General features: G+C 38.8%; 1 protein-coding gene across 1 annotated transcript in view; it reads left to right on the forward strand.

Annotated features, from left to right (window-relative positions):
* Positions 1 to 23,447, forward strand: part of RNF213 (ring finger protein 213) — an 881,087-nt gene that overhangs the window by 746,488 nt on the left and 111,152 nt on the right. Inside the window, exons 39-44 of the mRNA XM_053706514.1 lie at positions 2,029 to 2,129; positions 14,310 to 14,492; positions 15,417 to 15,577; positions 15,661 to 15,760; positions 15,868 to 15,982; positions 16,078 to 16,276. Coding sequence (XP_053562489.1) covers positions 2,029 to 2,129; positions 14,310 to 14,492; positions 15,417 to 15,577; positions 15,661 to 15,760; positions 15,868 to 15,982; positions 16,078 to 16,276 — 859 coding nt within the window. The remainder of the gene's footprint in view (positions 1 to 2,028; positions 2,130 to 14,309; positions 14,493 to 15,416; positions 15,578 to 15,660; positions 15,761 to 15,867; positions 15,983 to 16,077; positions 16,277 to 23,447) is intronic.

Consider the following 23,447-nt stretch of genomic DNA (forward strand, 5'->3'; position numbering starts at 1 on the left):
TTTTTGACTTTTCAGAGTCAGTTAAATCTCTTTTTTGGTCCATTTTGCCTGAGGAAAAGAATGCCTAATAATAATGCACACCTTGATATAGGGTGTTGATCTCCTAAGGCCACACCCTCCCTCATTACACAAATACACATCACTTGATGTGCTTAAATCCTATAAGCATTCAAGTTTATACAGCTTGGAGTTGGACAATATGCATAAAATGATGATTTGGTCAAAATACTCACTTGCCTAATAATTGTGCACACAGTGTATATTTAGAAACTGATGTTAGTTCATACTGTTTTATGTCCCTTTAAATAAATGTGTTGCCTCTTCCTTCCTAAAGCGCATATTTGTGAACACTATTTCCTATCAGTTTACAGTTTTTATAGTAATTGTAAGATAGATGTATTTACTCAAGTAAAGAGCAGCATTGTTTGCTGGGCCCAGTCCATTCTCCTTGTATCTATTACTCAAAAAGCAAAACCTTAATAAATATTGCACACAATATAATTTGCCTAGATTCAAAAAGCTCTGCAAAACTGAGAGTTTGAGCTCCAAAGGAATTAAAACAAAATGACCCTCGCATGATGCATTAAAGGGACATTAACCCACATTTTTTATTTCAAGATTCTGCTAAAATATGCCATTTAATTCTATAATTTACTTTGCTTCTTTCTCTTTGTATTTTTTGTTTAAAAGCATACCCAGGTAGGCTCAGGAGTAGCAATGCACTACTGGGGACTAGTTATTGATTGGTACAGCAGCTGCACATAAATGACTCTTGTCTTTCATTCAATGTATTGTATTGTCGCACAATGTGTTCAGCAAGCTCCCAGCAGTGCCAGCAGTGCTCATGAATCAAAGAATACCAAGAGAATATAGCAAATCTGATAACAGAAGTAAATTGGAATGTTGTTTATAATTTATGCTGCATCTAAATCATGAATGGATAATTGTGGGTTTCATGTCCCTTTTAAAGTGCATCAAGTGTAGTGAACTGAAAACTTCCATCAAGATTGAATTATTTATTTAACTAGGACATAAAATGAAAGCTGATTTTAAATGTATATGTTGTTGCTCCAAGTAAATATATTTTAATCTCTATTTAAAAGTAAGAGACAAGCCCATTCCTTTTTATGATCTTTGTCTTTTCAATCTTACCTGAGTTTATTAAGCTTTTACTCTACATTCTAAGTAAGTTAAGGTTCCAGGAGTTAGATCATAAAACTTCTGTTCTGCATAACAATATTTCAGTGTCATTACATAGACCAAGTTTTTCTAATTTGTTTTCCAATTTAGGATCTGGAATAGGCACATGGAAAATATTATATTATAACACAATACTGTAATAATAAGTGAATTAGTTATACAGTATGTGCTCAAATCTCAAAATCCAACTCTTTTTGAGTTCAGGAATAGGAGTGGAAATTAAATCCAAAATTTTTCTTTCAGAATTCGAAACTCGATGGACTTCGGTCTTTTTTTCAACCTCAGTTACTATGTTACTATCTTATATAGAGTATACAATTTTAAACAACATTACAATTTGCTTCTATAATCTAATTTGCTTAGTTCTCTTGGTATCCTTTGCTGAAAAGGATACCTAGGTGAGCTGGGAGCTGGCTGCTGATTGGTGACTGCATGTAAATGTCTATTGTCTTTGGCTGCTAGCTTCCAGTAATGCATTGCTTCTCCTTCAATAAAGGATACCAAGAGAATGAAGTAAAATTGATATAGAAGTAAATTGGAAAGTTGTTTAAAAATGTATGTTCTATCTGAATCATGAAACGAAAATTTTGTTTTTCATGTTCCTTTAACTTGACCACAGTTAGCCACTACTATTATTTTTGTGCTCCATGTTGTTGAATTATGTTAGTCAAGATAGTTTGACTCATTTTTTATATAAGAATTACTCGTTTATTTTATTTCATTTTGTGTGCAAAAAAAATAAAATTTTCAGCTATTTGTATATTTTTCTTTATATGAATATGGTAACTATTGGTAGTAATATTTGTTTTTGTGTGTTTTTTTCAATAGTGTCTCCAGGAATTTGCTGATATCAAGTCTCAGCGACCTTTCTCGGCAGTTATTGATGTTCTTCTGAAGTGCAGAGAAGATGTTGGCAAATCAATGTTAAGGTAATATTATAAATGTACCACAGCATGAAGTATTTATATATAAATTGCACTGGATATAAACATCAAACCGTTATTGTGATGGCAAGTGCTAAATACTATGAAAAAAAAAATATTATTTTCAATTAGGATGTTTAAGAACGTTACATCACAGATAGTAAATAATGTGTGCAATGAATCTGTTGTGCTCCAAAACCTTAGAATTATGTGTGGATGCCTTTTTAATGGATTTGAGTATGGGTATTATAGGTATAGTGGGAATGTGCATGTTGGGTCATTTATTAAGCTAATTCTTATTAGAGTAAAAGTATTTATTAATTTTTTTTTTAACTTTAATTTACTGAGCTGTATAGCGTTTTTGTCCGTTTAGTGATGTAGCTTCCTACTGTCATTTAATATGGTGCAGGTCATTTCTGTGTGTTTTGCCCATACGCAAAATCAGTGTTATTAGTGTTACATTTATAAACTTTTTGGAGTACTTGGTAAAAATGTTTTCGGACGTTTATCAAGTCCTGTTAGCTGGGTAACTTGAGAAGTACAAAAATTAACTCATTAATGTGTTTTTTCATTATTGAGAATTTAGATTGTGATCAATAAGCAATAGAATATAATCAACCACTATCGGCTAAATTACGAGTTTTGCGTTATGAGCGGAGCGGTGCTAACTTGCAAGTTATTATCATCGCTCACTTACCTACAGCACTGGTATTACAGGTTTTTATAAACCCGGCATTATCAGGCAATATTGCAGCGTAAAGCAAAATTGAGCTCCATACCGCACTCCAATACCAGTGCTGTGGTGAGCTGGTTTTACGTGCTCATGCACGATTTTCCCATAGACACCAATGGGGAGAGCCAGCTGAAAAAAAGCCTAACACCTGCAATAAAGGAGCGTAAAGCTCCGTAACACAGCCCCTTTGATTCCTATGGGGAAATAAAATGTATGTTTACACCTAACACCCTAACATAAACCCAGAGTCTAAACACCCCTAATCTGCCGTCCCTCACATCACCGACACCTATATTACAGTTATTAACCCCTAATCTGCTGCCCCCGCATCGCTGACACCTACATTACAGTTATTAACCCCTAATCTGCCGCCCCGACACCTAGATTACAGTTTTTAACCCCTTATCTGCTGTCCCCGACACCTACATTATACTTATTAATCCCTAATCTGCCATTCCCAATGTCACCGCCACCTACCTACACTTATTAACTCCTAATCTGCCGCCCCCAATGTCACCGCCACCTACCTACACTTATTAACCCCTAATCTGCGACCCCTAACATCGCCGCCAACTACCTACATTTATTAACCCCTAATCTTCCTTCCCAACGTCGCCGCCACTATACTAAAGTTATTAAACCCTAACACCCCCTAACTTTAATGTAATTAAAATAATTCTAAATAAAACCTACTATTAATAACTAAATAATTCCTATTTAAAACTAAATACTTGCCTATAAAATAAAACCTAAGCTAGCTGGACTTCCGGTGGGCGGCGACCCAAGATGGCCACAAGACTATGAAGCTCTGCATATCGTCTTAAACTTTCTGTTTGAAAGTGGCCATATTTCAAGCCATCCTAATCTCCCTTAGCAGTTTGGCTGTTTGGGAACCTTTCTGGGATCAGGATTAATATCACCTGGCCCCCGTGAAGTCAGAGAACTGTGTGAAGTCCGGAAAGTTTAGAACCGGAGCAGTGTACAGCGTGTCATCCTGTGCAACTCAGACTACAAGATGGTTAGCTCACCCTCAGAAGATAACCAACACTTGGAACTAATGCTTTCTTTAAAAACCCTTTTACTACCAGCATTCATTAAGCTGGAAGAAGCCACACACCAGTTGTTAACGGAGATCCAGGCACCAGGATCTAAAAATATTTTGACAAGATGGCGCCGATTAGAAGCTGTATCTTCTAATAACAACTGCGACATTGCAGAGGAGAGATCTCCCCAGGGACTCGGAGAAAAAACGGAACTCGTACCCTGCCTGGATGAAGATAATTCTTTGACAGAGTCGACTGGACAGGTGGCAGATTGCCTTGAACCTGACACCTCTTACTATTATGTTTTAGGGACAGCTGAACAGGCGGCTACCTCTGATATCTTTAAGATTGCAACTGTGGCTGGAGTGACGTTGAGTCATGCTGTGATTGAAAACCTGCCTGCAAGTCCTCCCATATAAGCCGCTACAAACCCTCCTGCTACTTCAGTAAAGAGACAGGAGCATAGAAAATTCTCCGTCACCACTATGATGGCACCTAAAGCTGGGGCGGCATTGCCCTATGCTAAAGTTAAACGTCTGCCTGTAAGCCTCTCTATAGAATCAGCCACAGATCACCGGAAGAATCAGGGCATTGCTGTGCGGAGACCCTTTTGCTTTCATCCTCAGACTATGGCGGATTCAAGCTTCATTTGGCCGGCTTGTGGGAATCGCTTGGTTGTGAGTATCGGCTGACTTGCACTCTCTTTGCCCGGGGGCGTGGATCTCTGGCCCCGACGAAAATGGCTATACTAGTACATCATTATTCATGGCAGCGGTCCCAAGTCTACATTGGTGATACTTTTAAATATACCGCCCTGCTAACGCTTACAATGTTTTAACTAAAGGCTCATTAATATCATATCAGTGTTGTGCTACACAGGTCGCTATATTATTCAAAGTAACTGAACCAAATCAACCTATACAAGATTGCAGCGCGTTACTGTTCTAATGTTTCTGTGGGCTTAGTCCTTGCCCTTGTTATTAAATATAAGTGTCAACCCTATATTCTGTCCAAATATATCAGCATACCTATCAAGTTTCCTTATTGTATGCCTGCAGTTAGCTCAGTAGCTTTTATTACAGACCCCCTGCTCTCATAGACCCTACATAGTTTATCAATGAAACCTATATTGTTGTCTGAGGACTACACAAATGTATGTTGTATTACAAGAGTTGTGTTTTCTTAGTTGTGTGCTTACTGTTTTAATCTTTGGAAATTTTGGAATGTTATTTTATTTTGTTAATCCCTACTCTCTTGAAGAATATACACTGCTCTCTTAAGGTCTCACATAAGCAATATGTTGATATATCATGTGTAGTGCCACCTGTTGCAGTAGCAGATGTTGGATTCCATACTCATGCTTCTCTCGCCAATGCTGCAACCACCTTGCCATTAAATTTAACCTGCAAGCTATTCCCCACCACCCCACTTAAACTTGTAAATACCCCAAGTTATACTGAGGCTTCATAACTAACTATACATTAGTAACTTTTAGTATATTACCACTCTACTTAATACTAGATTGCTGTGGCACAGATGTCTCCCTTTAACTGCCATCCCATATTTCTACTTTCAATCTTAGACCATAACCCCTAGACACTGAGCGGGGCATCTGGATAACTCAAAAATAAGAATAAAAGAAAATTCCTAATTTGCATACTATAGGGTATTTTGTTCTGACTAATGTTCTAACAGATATTCTCAATATGCCCTGCACAGGGAGATACACCCTTATAATAGGAGAAAGTATTGGTTGTAGTTTGTTTTAGTTTACCATTGCTTAGTTTTGTTAGGTTATAGCTCCAGCGATGTATACAAACATTCCATAAAGGTCGATCAACAAATTTCTGATAGAACTTTGCAGATTCTTTACCAATATAAATGGTCTACCACCATTACTGACCTAGTATTGTACTAATATTAGCATGCTATATCATGGACTGCCCTGCGAGGCGTGTAGAAATGTAATTTATATGACTGTATACATTTGCTGTGTTTTCCCCCATCCCTTTCCATTCTACCCTTCCCTCTCTCCTGGCTTCCCTCCCCTCCCCCCCTCTTTGTCCCCCCTGACCTTTGTGTGTGGGTTTGTTTGTTTGTTAATAATATTAAAAACCCCAATATTGTGGTGCAAACCCATATCTATTAGAGCACCGGTTGACCTATTGAAAATCCTCAAAACTACGTGTATGTTATTGTATGAAATTGCAGCTTCTTGTCTTGTTTATCTGCCTTTCTAGCTCACCCTGCGAGGTGGGCTGTTGATGCAATTGTAACTTTGCACCCTTTATTGGTCATAAATAAAAGTTTAAAAAAAAAAAAAAAAACCTAAGCTAGCTACAATATAACTAAGTTACATTGTAGCTATCTTAGGTTTTATTTTTATTTCACAGGCAAGTTTGTATTTATTTTAACTAGGTAGAATAGTTAGTAAATAGTTATTTTATTTACTAACTACCTAGCTAAGATAAATACAAATGTACCTGTAAACTAAAACCTAACCTGTCTTACATTAACGCCTAACCTTACACTACAATTAAATAAATTAAATTAATTAAATGCAATTAACTAAATTACAAAAAAAACCCACTAAATTTCACAAAATAAAAAATAAATTATCAGATATTTAAACTAATTACACCTAATCTAATAGCCCTATCAAAATAAAAAAGCCCCCCCAAAATAAAAAAAACCCTAGCCTAAACTAAACTAACAATAGTCCTTAAAAGGGCCTTTTGCGGGGCATTGCCCCAAAGAAATCAACTCTTTTACCTGTAAAAAAAAATACAAACAACCCCCCAACAGTAAAACCTACCACCCACACAACCAACCCCCCAAATAAAAACCTAACAAAAAAATAATAATCAGCCAATAGAATGCAAGCTCAATCATATTGGCTGATTGGATAAGCCAATAGGATTGAAGCTCAATCCTATTGGCTGATTGCATCAGCTAATAGGATTTTTTCACCTTTAATTACGATTGGTTGATAGAATTCTATCAGCCAATCGGAATTCAAGGGATGCCATCTTGGATGACGTCATTTAAAGGAACCTTCATTCTTCAAGAAGACGTCGATTGAAGAGGATGCTCCGCGCCGGATGTCTTTAAGATGGAGCCGCTCCGCGCTGGATGGATGAAGATAGAAGATGCTGTCTGGATGAAGACTTCTGCCGGCTTGGTTGAAGACTTCGGCCCGCTTGGATGAAGACTTCTGCTGGCTTCGCTGAGGACTTATGCCGCTTCATTGAGGATGGATGTCGGGTCAACTGTAAGTGGATCTTCGGGGGTTAGTGTTAGGTTTTTTAAGGGTTTATTGGGTGGGTCTTATTTTTAGATTAGGGTTTGGGCGGAAAAAGAGCTAAATGCCCTTTTAAGGGCAATGCCCATACAAATGCCCTTTTCAGGGCAATGGGGAGCTTAGGTTTTTTAGTTAGGTTTTTATTTGAGGGGGTTGGCTGTGTGGGTGGTGGGTTTTACTGTTGGGGGGTTGTTTGTATTTTTTTTACAGGTAAAAGAGCTGATTTCTTTGGGGCAATGCCCTGCAAAAGGTCCTTTTAAGGGCTATTGGTAGTTTAGTTTAGGCTAGGGTTTTTTTATTTTTGGGGGGCTTTTTTATTTTGATAGGGCTACTAGATTAGGTGTAATTAGTTTAAATATCTGATAATTTATTTTTAATTTAGTGTTTATTTGTTTTTGTAATTTAGTTAATTGTATTTAATTTATTTAATTTATTTAATTGTAGTGTAAGGTTAGGTGTTAGTGTAAGACAGGTTAGGTTTTATTTTACAGGTAAATTTGTATTTGTTTTAGCTAGGTAGTTAGTAAATAGTTAATAACTATTTAGTAACTATTCTACCTAGTTAAAATAAATACAAACTTGCCTGTGAAATAAAAATAAAACCTAAGATAGCTACAATGTAGCTATTAGTTATATTTTAGCTAGCTTAGGTTTTATTTTATAGATAAGTATTTAGTTTTAAATAGGATTTATTTAGTTAATGATAGGAATTTTTAATTAGATTTATTTTAATTATATTAAAGTAGGGGGTGTTAGGGTTAGACTTAGGGTTAGGTTTAGGAGTTAATAACTTTAGTATAGTGGCGGCGACATTGGGGGTGGCAGATTAGGGGTTAATAACAGTAATGTAGGTTGCGGCGATGTTAGGGACAGCAGATTAGGGGTTAATAATATTTAACTAGTGTTTACGATGCGAGAGTGCAGTGGTTTAGGGTTAATACGTTATAGTGGCGGCAATGTCGGGAGCGGCAGATTAGGGGTAAATAATTTTATTTAAGTGTTTGCGATGCGGGAGGACCTCGGTTTAGGGGTTAATAGGTAGTTTATGGGTGTTAGTGTACTTTTTAGCACTTTAGTTATGAGTTTTATGTTACAGCTTTGTAGCGTAAAACCCATAACTACTAACTTATGTTATGGATCTTGGCGGTATAGGCTGTACCGCTCACTTTTTGGCCTTCTAGGCAGACTCGTAATACCGGCGCTATGGAAGTCCTAATGAAAAAGGACTTTTTAAAAGCTGCAGTAGTTACGCTGCGTTACGGCCAAAAAAGTGAGCGGTACAGAAATACCTGCAAGACTCGTAATACCAGCGGTAGTGAAAAAGCAGCATTATGAGGCTTTTTCAGCCATAACGCAAAACTCGTAATCTAGCCGTATATGAATAATTTAACTCCCATAATCAAATTAGTAAAAGTATGCAAATCTGTGACAGAACTACTTGGAAATTATGCAACATCCATGTTTTTCATTTGTGTTTATTTTATGGACAAAAGGAACAGAAACCATTGAAATAAACTTAGGTGTTTGCGCAAATTAATTTACTGGTTACAACAGTTTTGAAATTGATTTAAGAAAAAAAAGTTTCAGAGTTGCTTTCCAATATATGTTGGTGAGTTCTCTAAAAGATAGAAATCCAGAACATGGTTCTAAATTAAAAAAATTGTATATGGTAAACAAAATACACACTGTTCATATTTATGTACATAACATGTTTGTGTATAGACAGCAAAGGCATTTCATATAGTTTCTTCTATAAGGTACGACGAGTCCACGGATTCATCCTTTACTTGTGGGATATTATCCTCCTGCTAACAGGAAGTGGCAAAGAGCACCACAGCAGAGCTGTCTATATAGCTCCTCCCTTAGCTCCACCCCCCAGTCATTCTCTTTGCCTACTCTAAGTACTAGGAAGGGTAAAGTGAAAGAGGTGATAAAATATTAGTTTTTAATTTCTTCAAGCAAGAGTTTTTTTTTAAATGGTACCGGTGTGTACTATTTACTCTCAGGCAGCAGATGGATGAAGACTTCTGCCTGGAGGATGATGATCTTAGCATTTGTAACTAAGATCCAGTGCTGTTCCCACAGAGGCTGAGGGGTACAAGAAACTTCAGTGTGAGGAACGTTTTCATGCTATATAGCAGTGAGGTATGTTCAGTCATTTTTTCTGGAGAAACTGTGTATTTCAGAAAGGCTGACAGTATCCCCATGAGGGTAAGGGTAAGCAGTAATCCTCAGAGCTATAGAAAGGCATTACTAAGCTTGCATAAGGGGCTAATTAAAAAATGGTTGACACTGAGTTTTGAATGTTTGTGGGCAAACGTTTTATGAACTGGGAGTGCTGTTAACGTTTTGTGGGCAACTTTATTGAGGGTACACTTGGCTTATTTTTTGGGTCTCAGACCCACATGGCTAGTTTAAAACCACTCTGGTGCGGTTCTTTGAGGCTGTAGAGACATCGAGTGAGATGGGCGGGGCCTATTTTCGCGCCTCAGATGCGCAGTTGTTTTCTCTCTGCAAGTAGCAAGCTCCAACTCCTGAGGGCCCTTGTGGATGTTTTGGGCCAAATCGAAGCTTTAACCCCATATTTGCAATCCCTCAGGGCAGGTAGGTGCCACAGCAGGGCTGTGGCAAGGTGCTGGGGGTGTTTTTTCTGGATTTAGGCCTTATTTCAATCCGGTTTGCACAATAAAGGGTTAAATGTTAAATTTTCTTGTGGGGCAAACTTAACTACACATATTGAGTCTGCTATCAAAAATTGGTGCATTTTAAAGCAGTTTTGCAGAATGTGTATGCTTTTTTTCTCTTAAAGGCGCAGTACCGTTTTTTTAAGATTGTTATTTTTTTCACTAAATAAAGTGTTTTCATGCTTGTTTGTAGTCATTACTAGCCTGTTCAACATGTCTGACATTGAGGAAAGTCATTGTTCAATATGTTTAGAAGCCATTGTGGAACCCTCACTTAGAATGTGTCCCTCATGCACTGAAAGGTCAATAAATTGCAAAGAACATATGTTAGCTACTAAAAGTATGTCGCAGGATGATTCTCAGTCAGAAGGGAATCAGGTTATGCCATCTAATTCTCCCCAAGTGTCGCAACCATTAACGCCCGCACAAGCGACGCCAAGTACTTCTAGTGCGTCTAATTCTTTCACCCTGCAAGATATGGCCGCAGTTATGAATACTACCCTCACAGAGGTTTTATCTAAGCTGCCTGGGTTGCAGGGGAAGTGCAGTAGGTCTGGTGTGAGAACAAATGCTGAGCCCTCTGACGCTTTATTAGCCATATCCGGTGTACCCTCACAATCTTCTGAGTTGGGGGTGCGGGATTTGCTGTCTGAGGGAGAGATTTCTGATTCAGGAAAGATGTTCCCTCAGACAGCCTCTCCAGCCTATAGCGTGCATTGTTCCTGTAACTACTGCAGCTGCTTTTTGGTTTGAGGCTCTGGAGGAGGCTCTTCAGGTTGAGACTCCATTAGATGATATTCTGGATAGAATTAGGGCTCTCAAGCTAGCTAATTCTTTCATTACAGATGCTGCTTTTCAACTGGCTAAATTAGCGGCAAAGAATTCAGGTTTTGCCATTTTAGCTCGTAGAGCGTTATGGCTTAAGTCCTGGTCTGCTGATGTGTCATCAAAATCTAAGCTTTTAGCCATCCCTTTCAAGGGTAAGACCCTATTCGGGCCTGAAATGAAAGAGATCATTTCAGACATCACTGGAGGGAAAGGCCATGCCCTTCCTCAGGATAAGACAAATAAGATGAGGACCAAACAAAATAATTTTCGTTCCTTTCGAAACTTCAAAGGTGGTCCCTTTACTTCTTCCCCTGCGGCAAAGCAAGAAGGGAATTTTGCCCACTCCAAGTCAGTCTGGAGACCTAACCAGACTTGGAACAAAGGTAGAAAAGCCAAGAAGCCCGCTGCTGCCACCAAGACAGCATGAAGGGGTAGCCCCCGATCCGGGACCAGATCTAGTAGGGGGCAGACTTTCTCTCTTTGCTCAGGCTTGGGCAAGAGACTTCAGGACTCCTGGGCTTTAGAAATCGTAACCCAGGGGTATCTTCTAGATTTCAAAGATTCTCCTCCAAGGGAGAGATTCCATCTTTCTCAATTGTCTGTAAACCAGACAAAAAGAGAGGCGTTCTTAAGCTGTGTAGAAGACCTATATACCATGGGAGTGATCTGCCCAGTTCCGAAAACAGAACAGGTGCAGGGGTTCTTCTCCAATCTGTTTGTGGTTCCCAAAAAAGAGGGAACCTTCAGACCAATTTTAGATCTCAAGATCCTAAACAAATTCCTCAGAGTCCCATCCTTCAAGATGGAGACCATTCGGACTATTTTACCAATGATACAGGAGGGTCTATATATGATCACCGTGGACTTAAAGGATGCGTATCTACACATCCCTATCCACAAAGATCATCACCAGTTCCTCAGGTTCGCCTTTCTGGACAAGCATTACCAATTTGTGGCTCTTCCCTTCGGGTTGGCCACAGCTCCCAGAATTTTCACAAAGGTGCTAGGGTCCCTTCTGGCGGTTCTAAGGCCGTGGGGCATAGCAGTGGCGCCTTATCTGGACGATATCTTAATTCAAGCGTCGACTTACCAACTAGCCAAATCTCACACAGACATCGTGTTGGCTTTTCTAAGATCTCACGGGTGGAAGGTGAACGTAAAAAAGAGTTCACTTATCCCTCTCACAAGAGTTCCATTCCTGGGAACTCTGATAGATTCGGTGGACATGAAAATTTTTCTGACAGAGGTCAGGAAATCAAAGATTTTAACCACCTGCCGAGCTCTTCATTCCATTCCTCGGCCGTCAGTGGCTCAGTGTATGGAGGTAATCGGTCTAATGGTATCGGCAATGGACATAGTTCTGTTTGCTCGCTTGAATCTCAGACCACTGCAACTATGCATGCTCAATCAGTGGAATGGGGATTATGCAGATTTATCGCCTCAGATAAATCTGGATCAAGAGACCAGAGACTCTCTTCTTTGGTGGTTGTCACAGGATCATCTGTCCCAGGGAATGTGTTTCCGCAGGCCAGCATGGGTCATAGTGATGACGGACGCCAGCCTATTGGGCTGGGGTGCAGTCTGGAATTCCCTGAAAGCACAGGGTTTGTGGACTAAGGAGGAGGCTCTCCTCCCGATAAATATTCTAGAACTGAGAGCGATTTTCAACGCGCTTCAGGCGTGGCCTCAGCTGGCTTCGGCCAGATTCATAAGATTCCAGTCGGACAATATCACGACTGTAGCATATATCAATCATCAGGGGGGAACAAAGAGTTCTCTAGCGATGATAGAGGTTACCAAAATAATTCGATGGACAGAGACTCACTCTTGCCATTTATCAGCAATCTATATCCCAGGAGTGGAGAACTGGGAAGCGGATTTTCTAAGTTGTCAGACTTTTCATCCGGGGGAGTGGGAACTCCATCCGGAGGTGTTTGCACAATTGATTCAGCAATGGGGCACACCAGAATTGGATCTGATGGCGTCTCGTCAGAACGCCAAACTTCCTTGTTATGGGTCCAGGTCAAGGGATCCTCAGGCAGTACTGATAGATGCTCTAGCAGTACCCTGGTCGTTCAACCTGGCTTATGTGTTTCCACCATTTCCTCTCCTTCCTCGTTTGATTGCCAGAATCAAACAGGAGAGAGCCTCTGTGGTGGACATGTCATCTCTTCCACCATGGACTCTGCCACTGAGACAGGACCTTCTGATTCAAGGTCCATTCCAGCATCCAAATCTAGTTTCTCTGCGGCTGACTGCTTGGAGATTGAACGCTTGATTTTATCCAAGCGGGGGTTCTCTGAGTCGGTCATAGATACCTTAATTCAGGCTCGAATGCCTGTCACTAGGAAATTTTTTTATAATATATGGCGTAAATATCTTTATTGGTGCGAATCCAAAGGCTACTCATGGAGTAAGATAAGGATTCCTAGGATTTTGTCCTTTCTCCAAGAAGGATTGGAGAAGGGGCTATCAGTGAGTTCCTTAAAGGGACAGATATCTGCTTTATCAATTCTACTGCACAAGCGTCTGGCAGATGTTCCAGACGTTCAGTCGTTCTGTCAGGCTTTAGTTAGAATCAAGCCTGTGTTTAAACCTGTTGCTCCGCCATGGAGTTTGAATTTAGTTCTTAAAGTTCTTCAAGGGGTTCCGTTTGAACCTATGCGTTCCATAGATATTAAGCTTCTATCTTGGAAAGTTCTGTTTTTAGTTGCTATCTCTTCGGCTCGAAGAGTTTCTGAACTATCTGCAATGCAATGCGACTCGCCTTATCTGGTTTTCCATGCTGATAAGGTGGTTTTGCGTACCAAACCTGGATTCCTTCCTAAGGTTGTTACTAATAGGAATATCAATCAGGAAATTGTTGTTCCTTCTCTGTGTCCTAATCCTTCCTCTAAGAAGGAGCGTCTGTTGCACAACTTGGACGTGGTTCGTGCTTTGAAGTTTTACTTGCAAGCAACCAAAGATTTCCGTCAAACATCTTCTGTTGAACAGATTTGTAAGGCTGCGACTTAGTCTTCGCTTCATACCTTTTCCAAATTTTCCAAATTTGATACTTTTGCTTCTTCGGAGGCTATTTTTGGGAGAAAAGTTCTTCAAGCAATGGCGCCTTCTGTTTAACCATCTGTCTTGTCCCTCCCGTTCATCCGTGTCCTGTAGCTTTGGTATTGTATCCCACAAGTAAAGGATGAATCCGTGGACTCGTTGTACCTTATAGAAGAAAAGTAAATTTATGCTTACCTGATAAATTAATTTCTTCTATGGTACGACGAGTCCATGGCCCGCCCTGTCATTTTAAGACAGATTATATTTTTTTATTTTAAACTTCAGTCACCTCTGCACCTTTTAGTTTCTCCTTTTTCTTCCTGTACCTTCGGTCGAATGACTGGGGGGTGGAGCTAAGGGAGGAGCTATATAGACAGCTCTGCTGTGGTGCTCTTTGCCACTTCCTGTTAGCAGGAGGATAATATCCCACAAGTAAAGGATGAATCTGTGGACTCGTCATACCATAGAAGAAATTAATTTATCAGGTAAGCATAAATTTACTTTTTTTTTAAATTTTGTCTCCAACTTAAATTCTTTGTATTTGTTACATAGATACGGTGTACAAATGTGTCCGGTTTGTCAAGAAGACCCTCAGGAGCCAGTCTGCCTTCCTTGTAACCATGTGGTGTGTCAGTCCTGTATCAAGCAGTGGCTACAAACTGGGCGCAAGACCTGTCCCGTGTGTAATACTGAACTTCCTGAGAATTTCAACATTGTTGTTTCCGAGAGAACAGGGTAACATAAAATAACTAATTTAATTAATCTTTATACAAAACAAATAAAGAAAAGATCTCAGCATTAATATGTCCCCTTATTAAGTGTTGTCATGCAGAACAAAGTTCTTTAGATAATTTCATCTGGATCCACTAAAAAATAACATCTTAACTAGACCAATCAGCTGTTAAGTAACCATGGTTGCCAGTGTTCTCATCCAAAGTAATGCTAAGAAATGTGGCCTGTTAGTGGGTGCTGAGGACTGGAACTGAAAAACTGTGATGTAGACCATATATTTAAAGGGATAGTTGATCATTTAAGTGCTAACAAGCAAAACCACTTGATGGGGGTTTATTTGTCGAAGTTAAGATAAGGCTAAAATTAGTTAAATATCACAGGCAGTTCCTTACTTAGAGAAACAGTCTAGTCAAAATAACCATTCATAATTCAGATAGGGCATGCACTTTTAAACAGCTTTCCAATGTACTTTTATCATCAAATTAGCTTTGTTCTCTTGCTATTCTTTGTTCAAAGCTAAAACCAGGTAGGCGCTTGAAGGCTGCCTCTTATCTCAGTGCATTTTGACAGATAACATTGTGCTTTCTCCCATGGAGTTATGAGTCGGCAATAATTGGCTAAAATGCAAAGCTGTCAAAAGAACTGAAATAAGGGGGCAGTCTACAGGGGCTTAAATACAAGGTAATCACAGAGGTAAATATTATAGTAATATAACACTGTTGGTTATGCAAAATTGGGGAATGGGTAATAAAGGAATGATCTATCTTTTTTAAACAATACAAATTCATGAATAGACAGTCTCTTTAAATTGGAATCAGTTGTGAAAGACTGATTATATAATATACATTAAAACAATTAAACATCACATTCTGTTGATAGACGGACCATTTGTTCATGATATAAGTAATGTTTATATTTTCTTAACAGGGACACCATACAGAAATATGCAAAATTTCGACAACAGTGCAATGGGTTCTTCATTGATATTATATGTACTTTTTGCTTCAAAGACAACACCCCTCCAGATGAAGATGTGATTCTACAGTTGCTTTCTTTTGTCTTCATAAATAAAGAATGTCTTCTCAATGGTAGGCTTCTAATAATTTTGGGGTTTTATGCTGACATTGGTTATTTTAATTGTATAATTTGCCTTATTTGTTTTTCGATGAAGGTCCCAGGAAGTTCACCAAATCTCTTTCACCATTTGATGACTCTGTAGACAAAATCCCAGTTATCCGGTCTGTAATACTAAAGTTGCTCTTGAAATACAGGTAACCAGGAACAAATGAAAAGTATGCTTTGTTCCCAATATCTTTAGGACCTGGTCGTAAATATCAACCTTTTTTCTTTCCTTTTTTTTCCTTCTTTTTTTTTTTAGCTTTGAAGATATAAAAATATATGTTCAAAAATATTTATCATCTGTGCAAGAAAGCCATATGCTTAGTAAAGATGATACTACAGAAGTATATATGATGTTTGTCAACTGCTTGGAGGTGAGCATATGCACATACACATTTAACAATTTCAACATGTAAAAATATATGTTTGGTACATAAATATAATTTAATCTATACATTTTGGCTTGTAGGACTCTATGTATGAACAATTCCAAGTCGTTCAAAATTGTGATAAAATCAACTACATTAGAGAGCAAAGTTCTTTCTTGAAACACTTCTCGAAAAACAGCAAGAAATATGCAAAACACGAGTCTTCTATTGAGTTCCTGCAAGCAATAGCCAGGATAAGGTTGGCACTGGACACAGCAGTAGAACAACTTGATACACATGGTAAGTTTATGTAATTACAACTCTATTGACCAAACAGATAATGAACACAATAAGACCAAGAAAAGCAAACTGCAGACATCTTTATTTGTTAAAGTGGTACAGGTTTTTCTTTCATGTAATTGGCAAGAGTCCATGAGCTAGTGACGTATGGAATATACAATCCTACCAGGAGGGGCAAAGTTTCCCAAACCTCAAAATGCCTATAAATACACCCCTTACCAAACCCACAATTCAGTTTTACAAACTTTGCCTCCTATGGAGGTGGTGAAGTAATTTTGTGCTAAGATTTCTACGTTGATATGCGCTTCTCTGCATTTTGAATGTCAGAGGGATGTGAAGGGAGTATTACCTATTGAATGCAATGGTTTTCCTCACGGGTGATCTATTTCATAGGTTCTCTGTAGAGATTCATCTCCTACCTCCCTTTTCAGATTGACGATATACTCTCATATTCCATTACCTCTACTGATAACTGTTTCAGTACTGGTTTGGCTAACTGCTATATGTGAATGGGTGTCTTTTGGTAAGTATGTTTTCATTACTTAAGACACTCTCAGCTATGGTTTAGCACTTTATGCATTAATATAAAGTTCTAAATACATGTATTGTACTTATATTTGCCATGATTCAGGTTTCAGTATATTTCCTTTTTGCAGACTGTCAGTTTCATATCTTGGAAATGCATTTTTTAGGAAAATGTATTTCTTACCTGGGGTATAGTCTTTTTTCAATTGACTGTCATTTTAAATTTGCGGTCAGAATTAGGCTCGCGAGGGCGCGAAATGCCAAAGTATATTGCGAAGTTACATTCGATTATGCAAATTTGTCAACGCCAAGTCCTTTCACAAGGTTGCGTCTTCATTGACGCGAGCCTGTCATTTCCTGATGTTGTTAGCGCCAAAAAATATTCTCTGTTTGTGCGTCATACTTGGCGCCAAATATTTTCATTATTTTAAACCCCATTCCTATATGCCTCTTGCCTTTTTTCTCTATCAGAGGGCTATGCTGTTTGCATTTTTTTCCCATTCCTGAAACTGCCATATAAGGAAATTGATAATTTTGCTTTATATGTTGTTTTTTCTCTTACATTTGCAAGATGTCTCAATCTGATCCTGTCTCAGAAATCACTGTTGGAACCCTGCTGACTGATAACAGTTCTACCAAAGCTAAGTACATTTGTTGTAATCCTGTGGAGATTATATCTCCAGCTGTGGTTCGTAATAAGTTGTCATGATAAACTTTTACATGGAGAGAATGTGTCCATCAGTAATAGTACATTGCCTGTTGCTGTTTCTTTAACATCTAATGTACAAGATATACCTGTGAATTTATTAGAATTTATTGCTGATTCTATTCAGAAGGCTTTGTCTGCAATCCCACCTTCTAATAAACGTAAAAGGTCTTTTTAAACTTTTCATTAGTTGATGAAATTTCAAATGACCGACAACATACTGAATTATCCTCCTCTGATGAGGATCTATTTGATTCAGAAGATCCTTCCTCAGATATTGACACTGACAAATCTACTTATTTATTTAAAATGGAGTATATTCGTTCTTTGTTAAAGAAGTGTTGATTATATTGGATATTGAGGAGACTAGTCCTCTTTAATATTTAAACTAGTAAACGTTTAAATTCTGTTTTTAAACCTCCTGTGGTTATTCCAGAGGTTTTTCCAGTTCCTGAGGCTATTTCTGTTATGATTTCTAAGGAATGAAATAGGCCTGGTACTTCTTTTATTCCTTCTTTAAAGGTTTTTTAAAAAAAGAATTGTATCCTTTGCCAGCATTTACATTGGAGTTTTGGGAAAAGATCCCCAAAGTTGATGGGGCTATCTCTACTCTTGCTTAGCGTACTACTATTCCTATGGAAGATAGTACTTCTTTTTTAAGATCCTTTAGATAGGAAACTTGAATCTTATCTAAAGAAAGCCTATTTATATTCGGGTCATCTTCTCAGGCCTGCATTTTCTTTGGCTGATGTTGCAGCTGCATTAACTTTTTGGTTGGAAATTAGCGCAACAAGAATTGGATTATGATTGTCTGGCATTGTTTGCTTGCTTCAACATGCTAATCAGTTTTTCTGTGATGCCATTTTTTTTATCAAAATTGATGTTAAATCTATGTCTTTAGCTATTTTAGCTAAAAGAGCTTTGTGGCTTTAATCTTGGAATACTGACATGACTTCTAAGTCCAGATTGCTATCTCGTTCTTTCCAAAGTAATAAGTTATTTGGTTCTCAATTGAATTTGATTATCTCAACTGTCACTGGGGGAAGGGAGTTTTTTGCCTTAGGTTAAGACTTGAGGGTAAATCTAAAACTTCTTTCCGTTTTCGTTCCTTTCGACTAAATAAGGAACAGAAACCTATTTCTTCCTCCAAGGAATCTGTTTCAAATTGGAAATTTTCTTCAAATTGGATTAAATCCAAGCCTTTTTAAGGAACCAAAGCCAGCCCCTAAGTCCGCATGTAGGTGCGGCCCTCATTCCAGCTCAGCTGGTAGGGGGAAGATTAAGATTTCTCAGGGGTACTGAATAGGATTCAGAGTAAGATCTCCTGTGAGAAGATATATTCTCTCACGCATTCCAGCAAATCCAGTAAAGCCTCAGGCTTTCCTGAAGTGTGTTTCAGACCTGGAGTTTCAGGGGTAATCACGCCAGTTCCATTTCAGGAACAGGGTTTGGGGTTTTATTCAAATCTATTCATTGTCCCAAAGAAAGCAAATTCATTCAGGCCAGTTTTGGATCTGAATTTTTTTTTTTTAAATCATTATGTAAGAGTACCAACTTTCAAAATGGGGATTATAAGGACTATTCTGCCTTTTGTTCAGTAAGGGCTTTATATGTCCACCATAAATTTACAGGGTGCATATCTTCATATTCTGATTCATCCAGTTCACTTTCAGTTTCTGAGATTCTCTTTTCTAGACAAGCTTTACCAATTTGTCGCTCTTCCTTTTGGCCTAGTGACAGCTCTAAGAATCTTTTCTAAGGTTCTTGGTGTCCTACTCTCTGTAATCAGAGAGCGGGATATTGCGCTGTCTCCTTATTTGGACAATTTCTTGGTATTAGCTTAGTCTTTATATTCTGCAGAATCTTACACAAATCAACTAGTTTTGTTTCTTCGAAAACATGGTTGGAGGATCAATTTACTTAAAAATTCTTTGATTCCTCAGACAAGGGTCACCTTTTTAGGTTTCCAGATAGATTCAGTGTCCATGACTCTGTCTCTAACAGACAAGAGATGTTTTGAGTTGGTTGCAGCCTGTCGGAACCTTCAGTCTCAGTCTTTCCCTTTAGTAACTATGTGCATGGAAGTTTTAGGTCTCATTCACTGCAGCATTGGACGCGATCCCCTTTTGCTCGTTTTCATATGAGACCTCTCCAGCTTTGTGTGCTGAACAAATGGTGCAGGGTTTTTTCAAGGATATTACATTTTATATCCTTAAATCCCAATGTTCAACTATCTCTGATTTGGTGGTTAAATCACCATCGTATAGTTGTAGGGGCCTTTTTTGTTAGTCCAACCTGGACTGTGATCACAACAGATGCGAGTCTTTCAGGTTGGGGAGCTGTTTGGGGATCTCTGTAAGATAAAACAGAATGGAGGGGCGCCTCATGTGTGGTATCATCTATTAATTAACAAAGAGTCACAGAACTATTGCCAAATGGGTACTCACAAATTTGGAGAGCACACTTATGTGCTGGTAGGGGCGGGCTGCAGAATTAGAAAGGTGTGACAGCTCACCCACTTGAAGGCGCTCTTGGCGTAAGATGGTGGTGCTATAAGGGAGACAAGAAATATGGGCACCACATGTGCAGACTATTAATGGTACAACCACAACAGATTCCTTAATGTGGAGGGTACTCACATATTCCCAGAGCACACCAATGTGCTTGTAGAAGCAGGCTGCAGATTGGTAGAGGTGTGGCAGCTCACCCAAACTCTAGGTATCTTGATATTTGTATGATAATGTGTTCTCTCAGGCAGGGCCACCACTAGAAATTTTGGGGCCCCTGACTTAACCATTGATCAGGGGCCCCCCCCCCCTCCTTTGACATGTGCAATTTTTGACCAAGTGACTAAAACGTATATGCACTTTATTCTTGTGTCTATTTAAACTTGGAAATGTTGTAAAGGTAGTAACATACACTGAAACACACACACACACTCACACATAAGGATTCACATATAGACACTCTAGCAAACACGCAAAGAAACTCAGACACAGACACCCAAACAGACACTTAGCACTTGTTTACATTGACCTGACAAGTAATGAGGTAAACTACAGTTTTGTAAAAAAAGGTGATTTACAAAACATAATATGGAGTTCTGATTATCCTTTTGTAAAGGAAGATGCCAACTAAATGATGACAACAGCATGCAGTGGCTGAATGGAAGGGCCCTGAACTGCCTAAACAATAATTTAAAGGTTAAATGGTAGATTGGTGACTTCCGGAAAGGTCTCATTAGTCTCAGTCTGTAGAAAGATGTGAATAATCAGTAGTAAGGTCAAAATGTCCTAAAAAGGAACAGACAATGGACACACACACAAACTCAAACTTGCACATACACCCAAGGAAACACCAACAGAGACCGCCTCAGAAAACACACAAAGACATACACACACACACACACACACACAGAGACACCCACAGAAAATACAGAAAGACATACATACACACCCTCACTGAGACATCCACAGAAAACACACAAAGACATACACACAGCCTCACAGTAACACCCACAGAAAATACACACCCTCACAGAGACATCCACAGAAAACACAGACATACACACTCGCCCTCACAGAGGCATCCAGAGAAAATACACAAAGACAAACACACGCCCACCCTCACAGAGACACCCATAGAAAAAGCTCAAAGACATATGCACACACCCTCACAGACATCCACAGAAAATGCACAAATACATACACACCCACCCTCACAGAGATACCAACAGAAAAAAAATACATACACACTCATAGAGACACAAACCAAAGCACAAAGACATAAACACAGACACCCACAGAAACACTCACAGGAGGAAACATCGATGCACCTTGCATCCCCTAAATCAACAGTGTGTTACATGCATGATAAAAAAAATGCAGAAATTAAGAGATCACTTTTTAAAGAATCATATTTGTAAATGTGCAAACAAAAATAATTCTGTGAATTCAAAATTGTATATTAATGATCTGGGTAGATGGCTAGATAAAGAAAAGTACTTTTAAAAGGTTGACATATGTTTGTTTGATATTTTCCCCATTTTCCCAAACCAAGAGCACCACTTCAAATATAGTGTACAAATCTGTCAGCTGTACGTGTGGATTTTGAAAATGCTGTACTCTATATGGTCTTGGTGGAACCATAAGCTGTGGTACTCATTCCATTAGATCTGGTTAAATGCAGCATTTAAGCTTGTTGGTATGCATTTCAAAATTAAGTCAGCTGTAGAGTACACTGAACAGTTTTAAGTTAACCTGTCTAATTTCCAACACTGAACAATCTTAGTCTGAGAGTATAACATGTTATGCAGATGTAAACATCTTGGATAAAATGCCTCCTTGTATCTGGAAAGTCCTTGCATAAAGGGGCAGTAAACTGGAATGTAATATATATAATTTGCGTATTGAGAAGGAAACATTTCTGCATGGTTTTAAATATAGAATTTCTACAGCATTGCCAAATAATCATAAATACACTTCTGCTAAAAAAATGTGTTTTTATGGACCCCTGGCCCCACCATACAACTACTACCACACTGAAGTTACAATCTTAAATTGCACAAAGAAATAAAAAACATTTGCTAAGTAATTCCTACCTCCCCTGCAAATGAAAGTGATCAGCCGTCTGAAACGGTTCACAGACCGTTTCATCAGGCATAAAAAATCATATGATTTTTTATGCCTGATGAAACGGTCTGTGAACCGTGAAACGCGTTGCATGATTGGATAATTATTGGACACCCTGTTATCCACTCTCATCAGCAATCATTGTGCTGTTGTTTTTAAACTTTTATGCTTTTTTAAATAAATTTGGATATATCTTTTATCCTTTGAGTGGATTCATTTCTACCCACCATCTGCCATTGTTCACCTATGAGAGACCAGCCCAGCACCTGAGGGAACACATTATCATACAAATATCAAGATACCTAGAGTTTGGGTGAGCTGCCACACCTCTACCAATCTGCAGCCTGCTTCTACAAGCACATTGGTGTGCTCTGGGAATATGTGAGTACCCTCCACATTAAGGAATCTGTTGTGGTTGTACCATTAATAGTCTGCACATGTGGTGCCCGTATTTCTTGTCTCCCTTATAGCACCACCATCTTACGCCAAGAGCGCCTTCAAGTGGGTGAGCTGTCACACCTTTCTAATTCTGCAGCCCGCCCCTACCAGCACATAAGTGTGCTCTCCAAATTTGTGAGTACCCATTTGGCAATAGTTCTGTGACTCGATGTTAATTAATAGATGATACCACACATGAGGCGCCCCTCCATTCTGTTTTATCTTATATAGTACCACCTGGACCATCCAGTGAGGAGGAGGCAGCCGCTACAGCAATCGTTATCCTTTGAAGAACGTATAAAGGACTGTCTAATTTTTCACAATTGCAAGTGTATTTTCACTACAGTATCTAAGAATTTACTGTTTTCTGCTTTTATTGTGTATATACTCATCTATGATAGCTTAACATTGCCCCATCATATATACTTTTGTTCTAGATTATTGATTATACTGCATCTTGAGCGCCCCCTTCAGTGATTAGGTTTTTACAGTATTGGGGATCTCTGACAGCACAAGGGGTTTGGAAATCTCAAGAGGCGAGATTACCAATCAATATTTTGGAACTCGTGCGATTTTCAGGGCTCTTCAGATTTGGCCTCTGTTGAAGAGAGAACCGTTCATTTGTTTTCAGACAGACAATATCACAACTGTGGCATTTGTCAATTATCAGGATGGGACTCATAGTACTTAAGCTATGAAAGAAGTATCCCGGATACTTGATTGGGCGGATTTCAGCTCCTGTCTAATTTCTGTGGTTCATATCCCAGGTATAGACAATTGGGAAGCAGATTATTTCAGCCATTAGATTTTTAATCCGGGGGAGTAGTCCCTCCATCCAGATGTGTTTTCTCAGGTTGTTCAGGTGTGGGGT

Source organism: Bombina bombina, chromosome 1, assembly GCF_027579735.1.
Source record: "Bombina bombina isolate aBomBom1 chromosome 1, aBomBom1.pri, whole genome shotgun sequence".
NCBI lineage: Eukaryota > Metazoa > Chordata > Amphibia > Anura > Bombinatoridae > Bombina > Bombina bombina.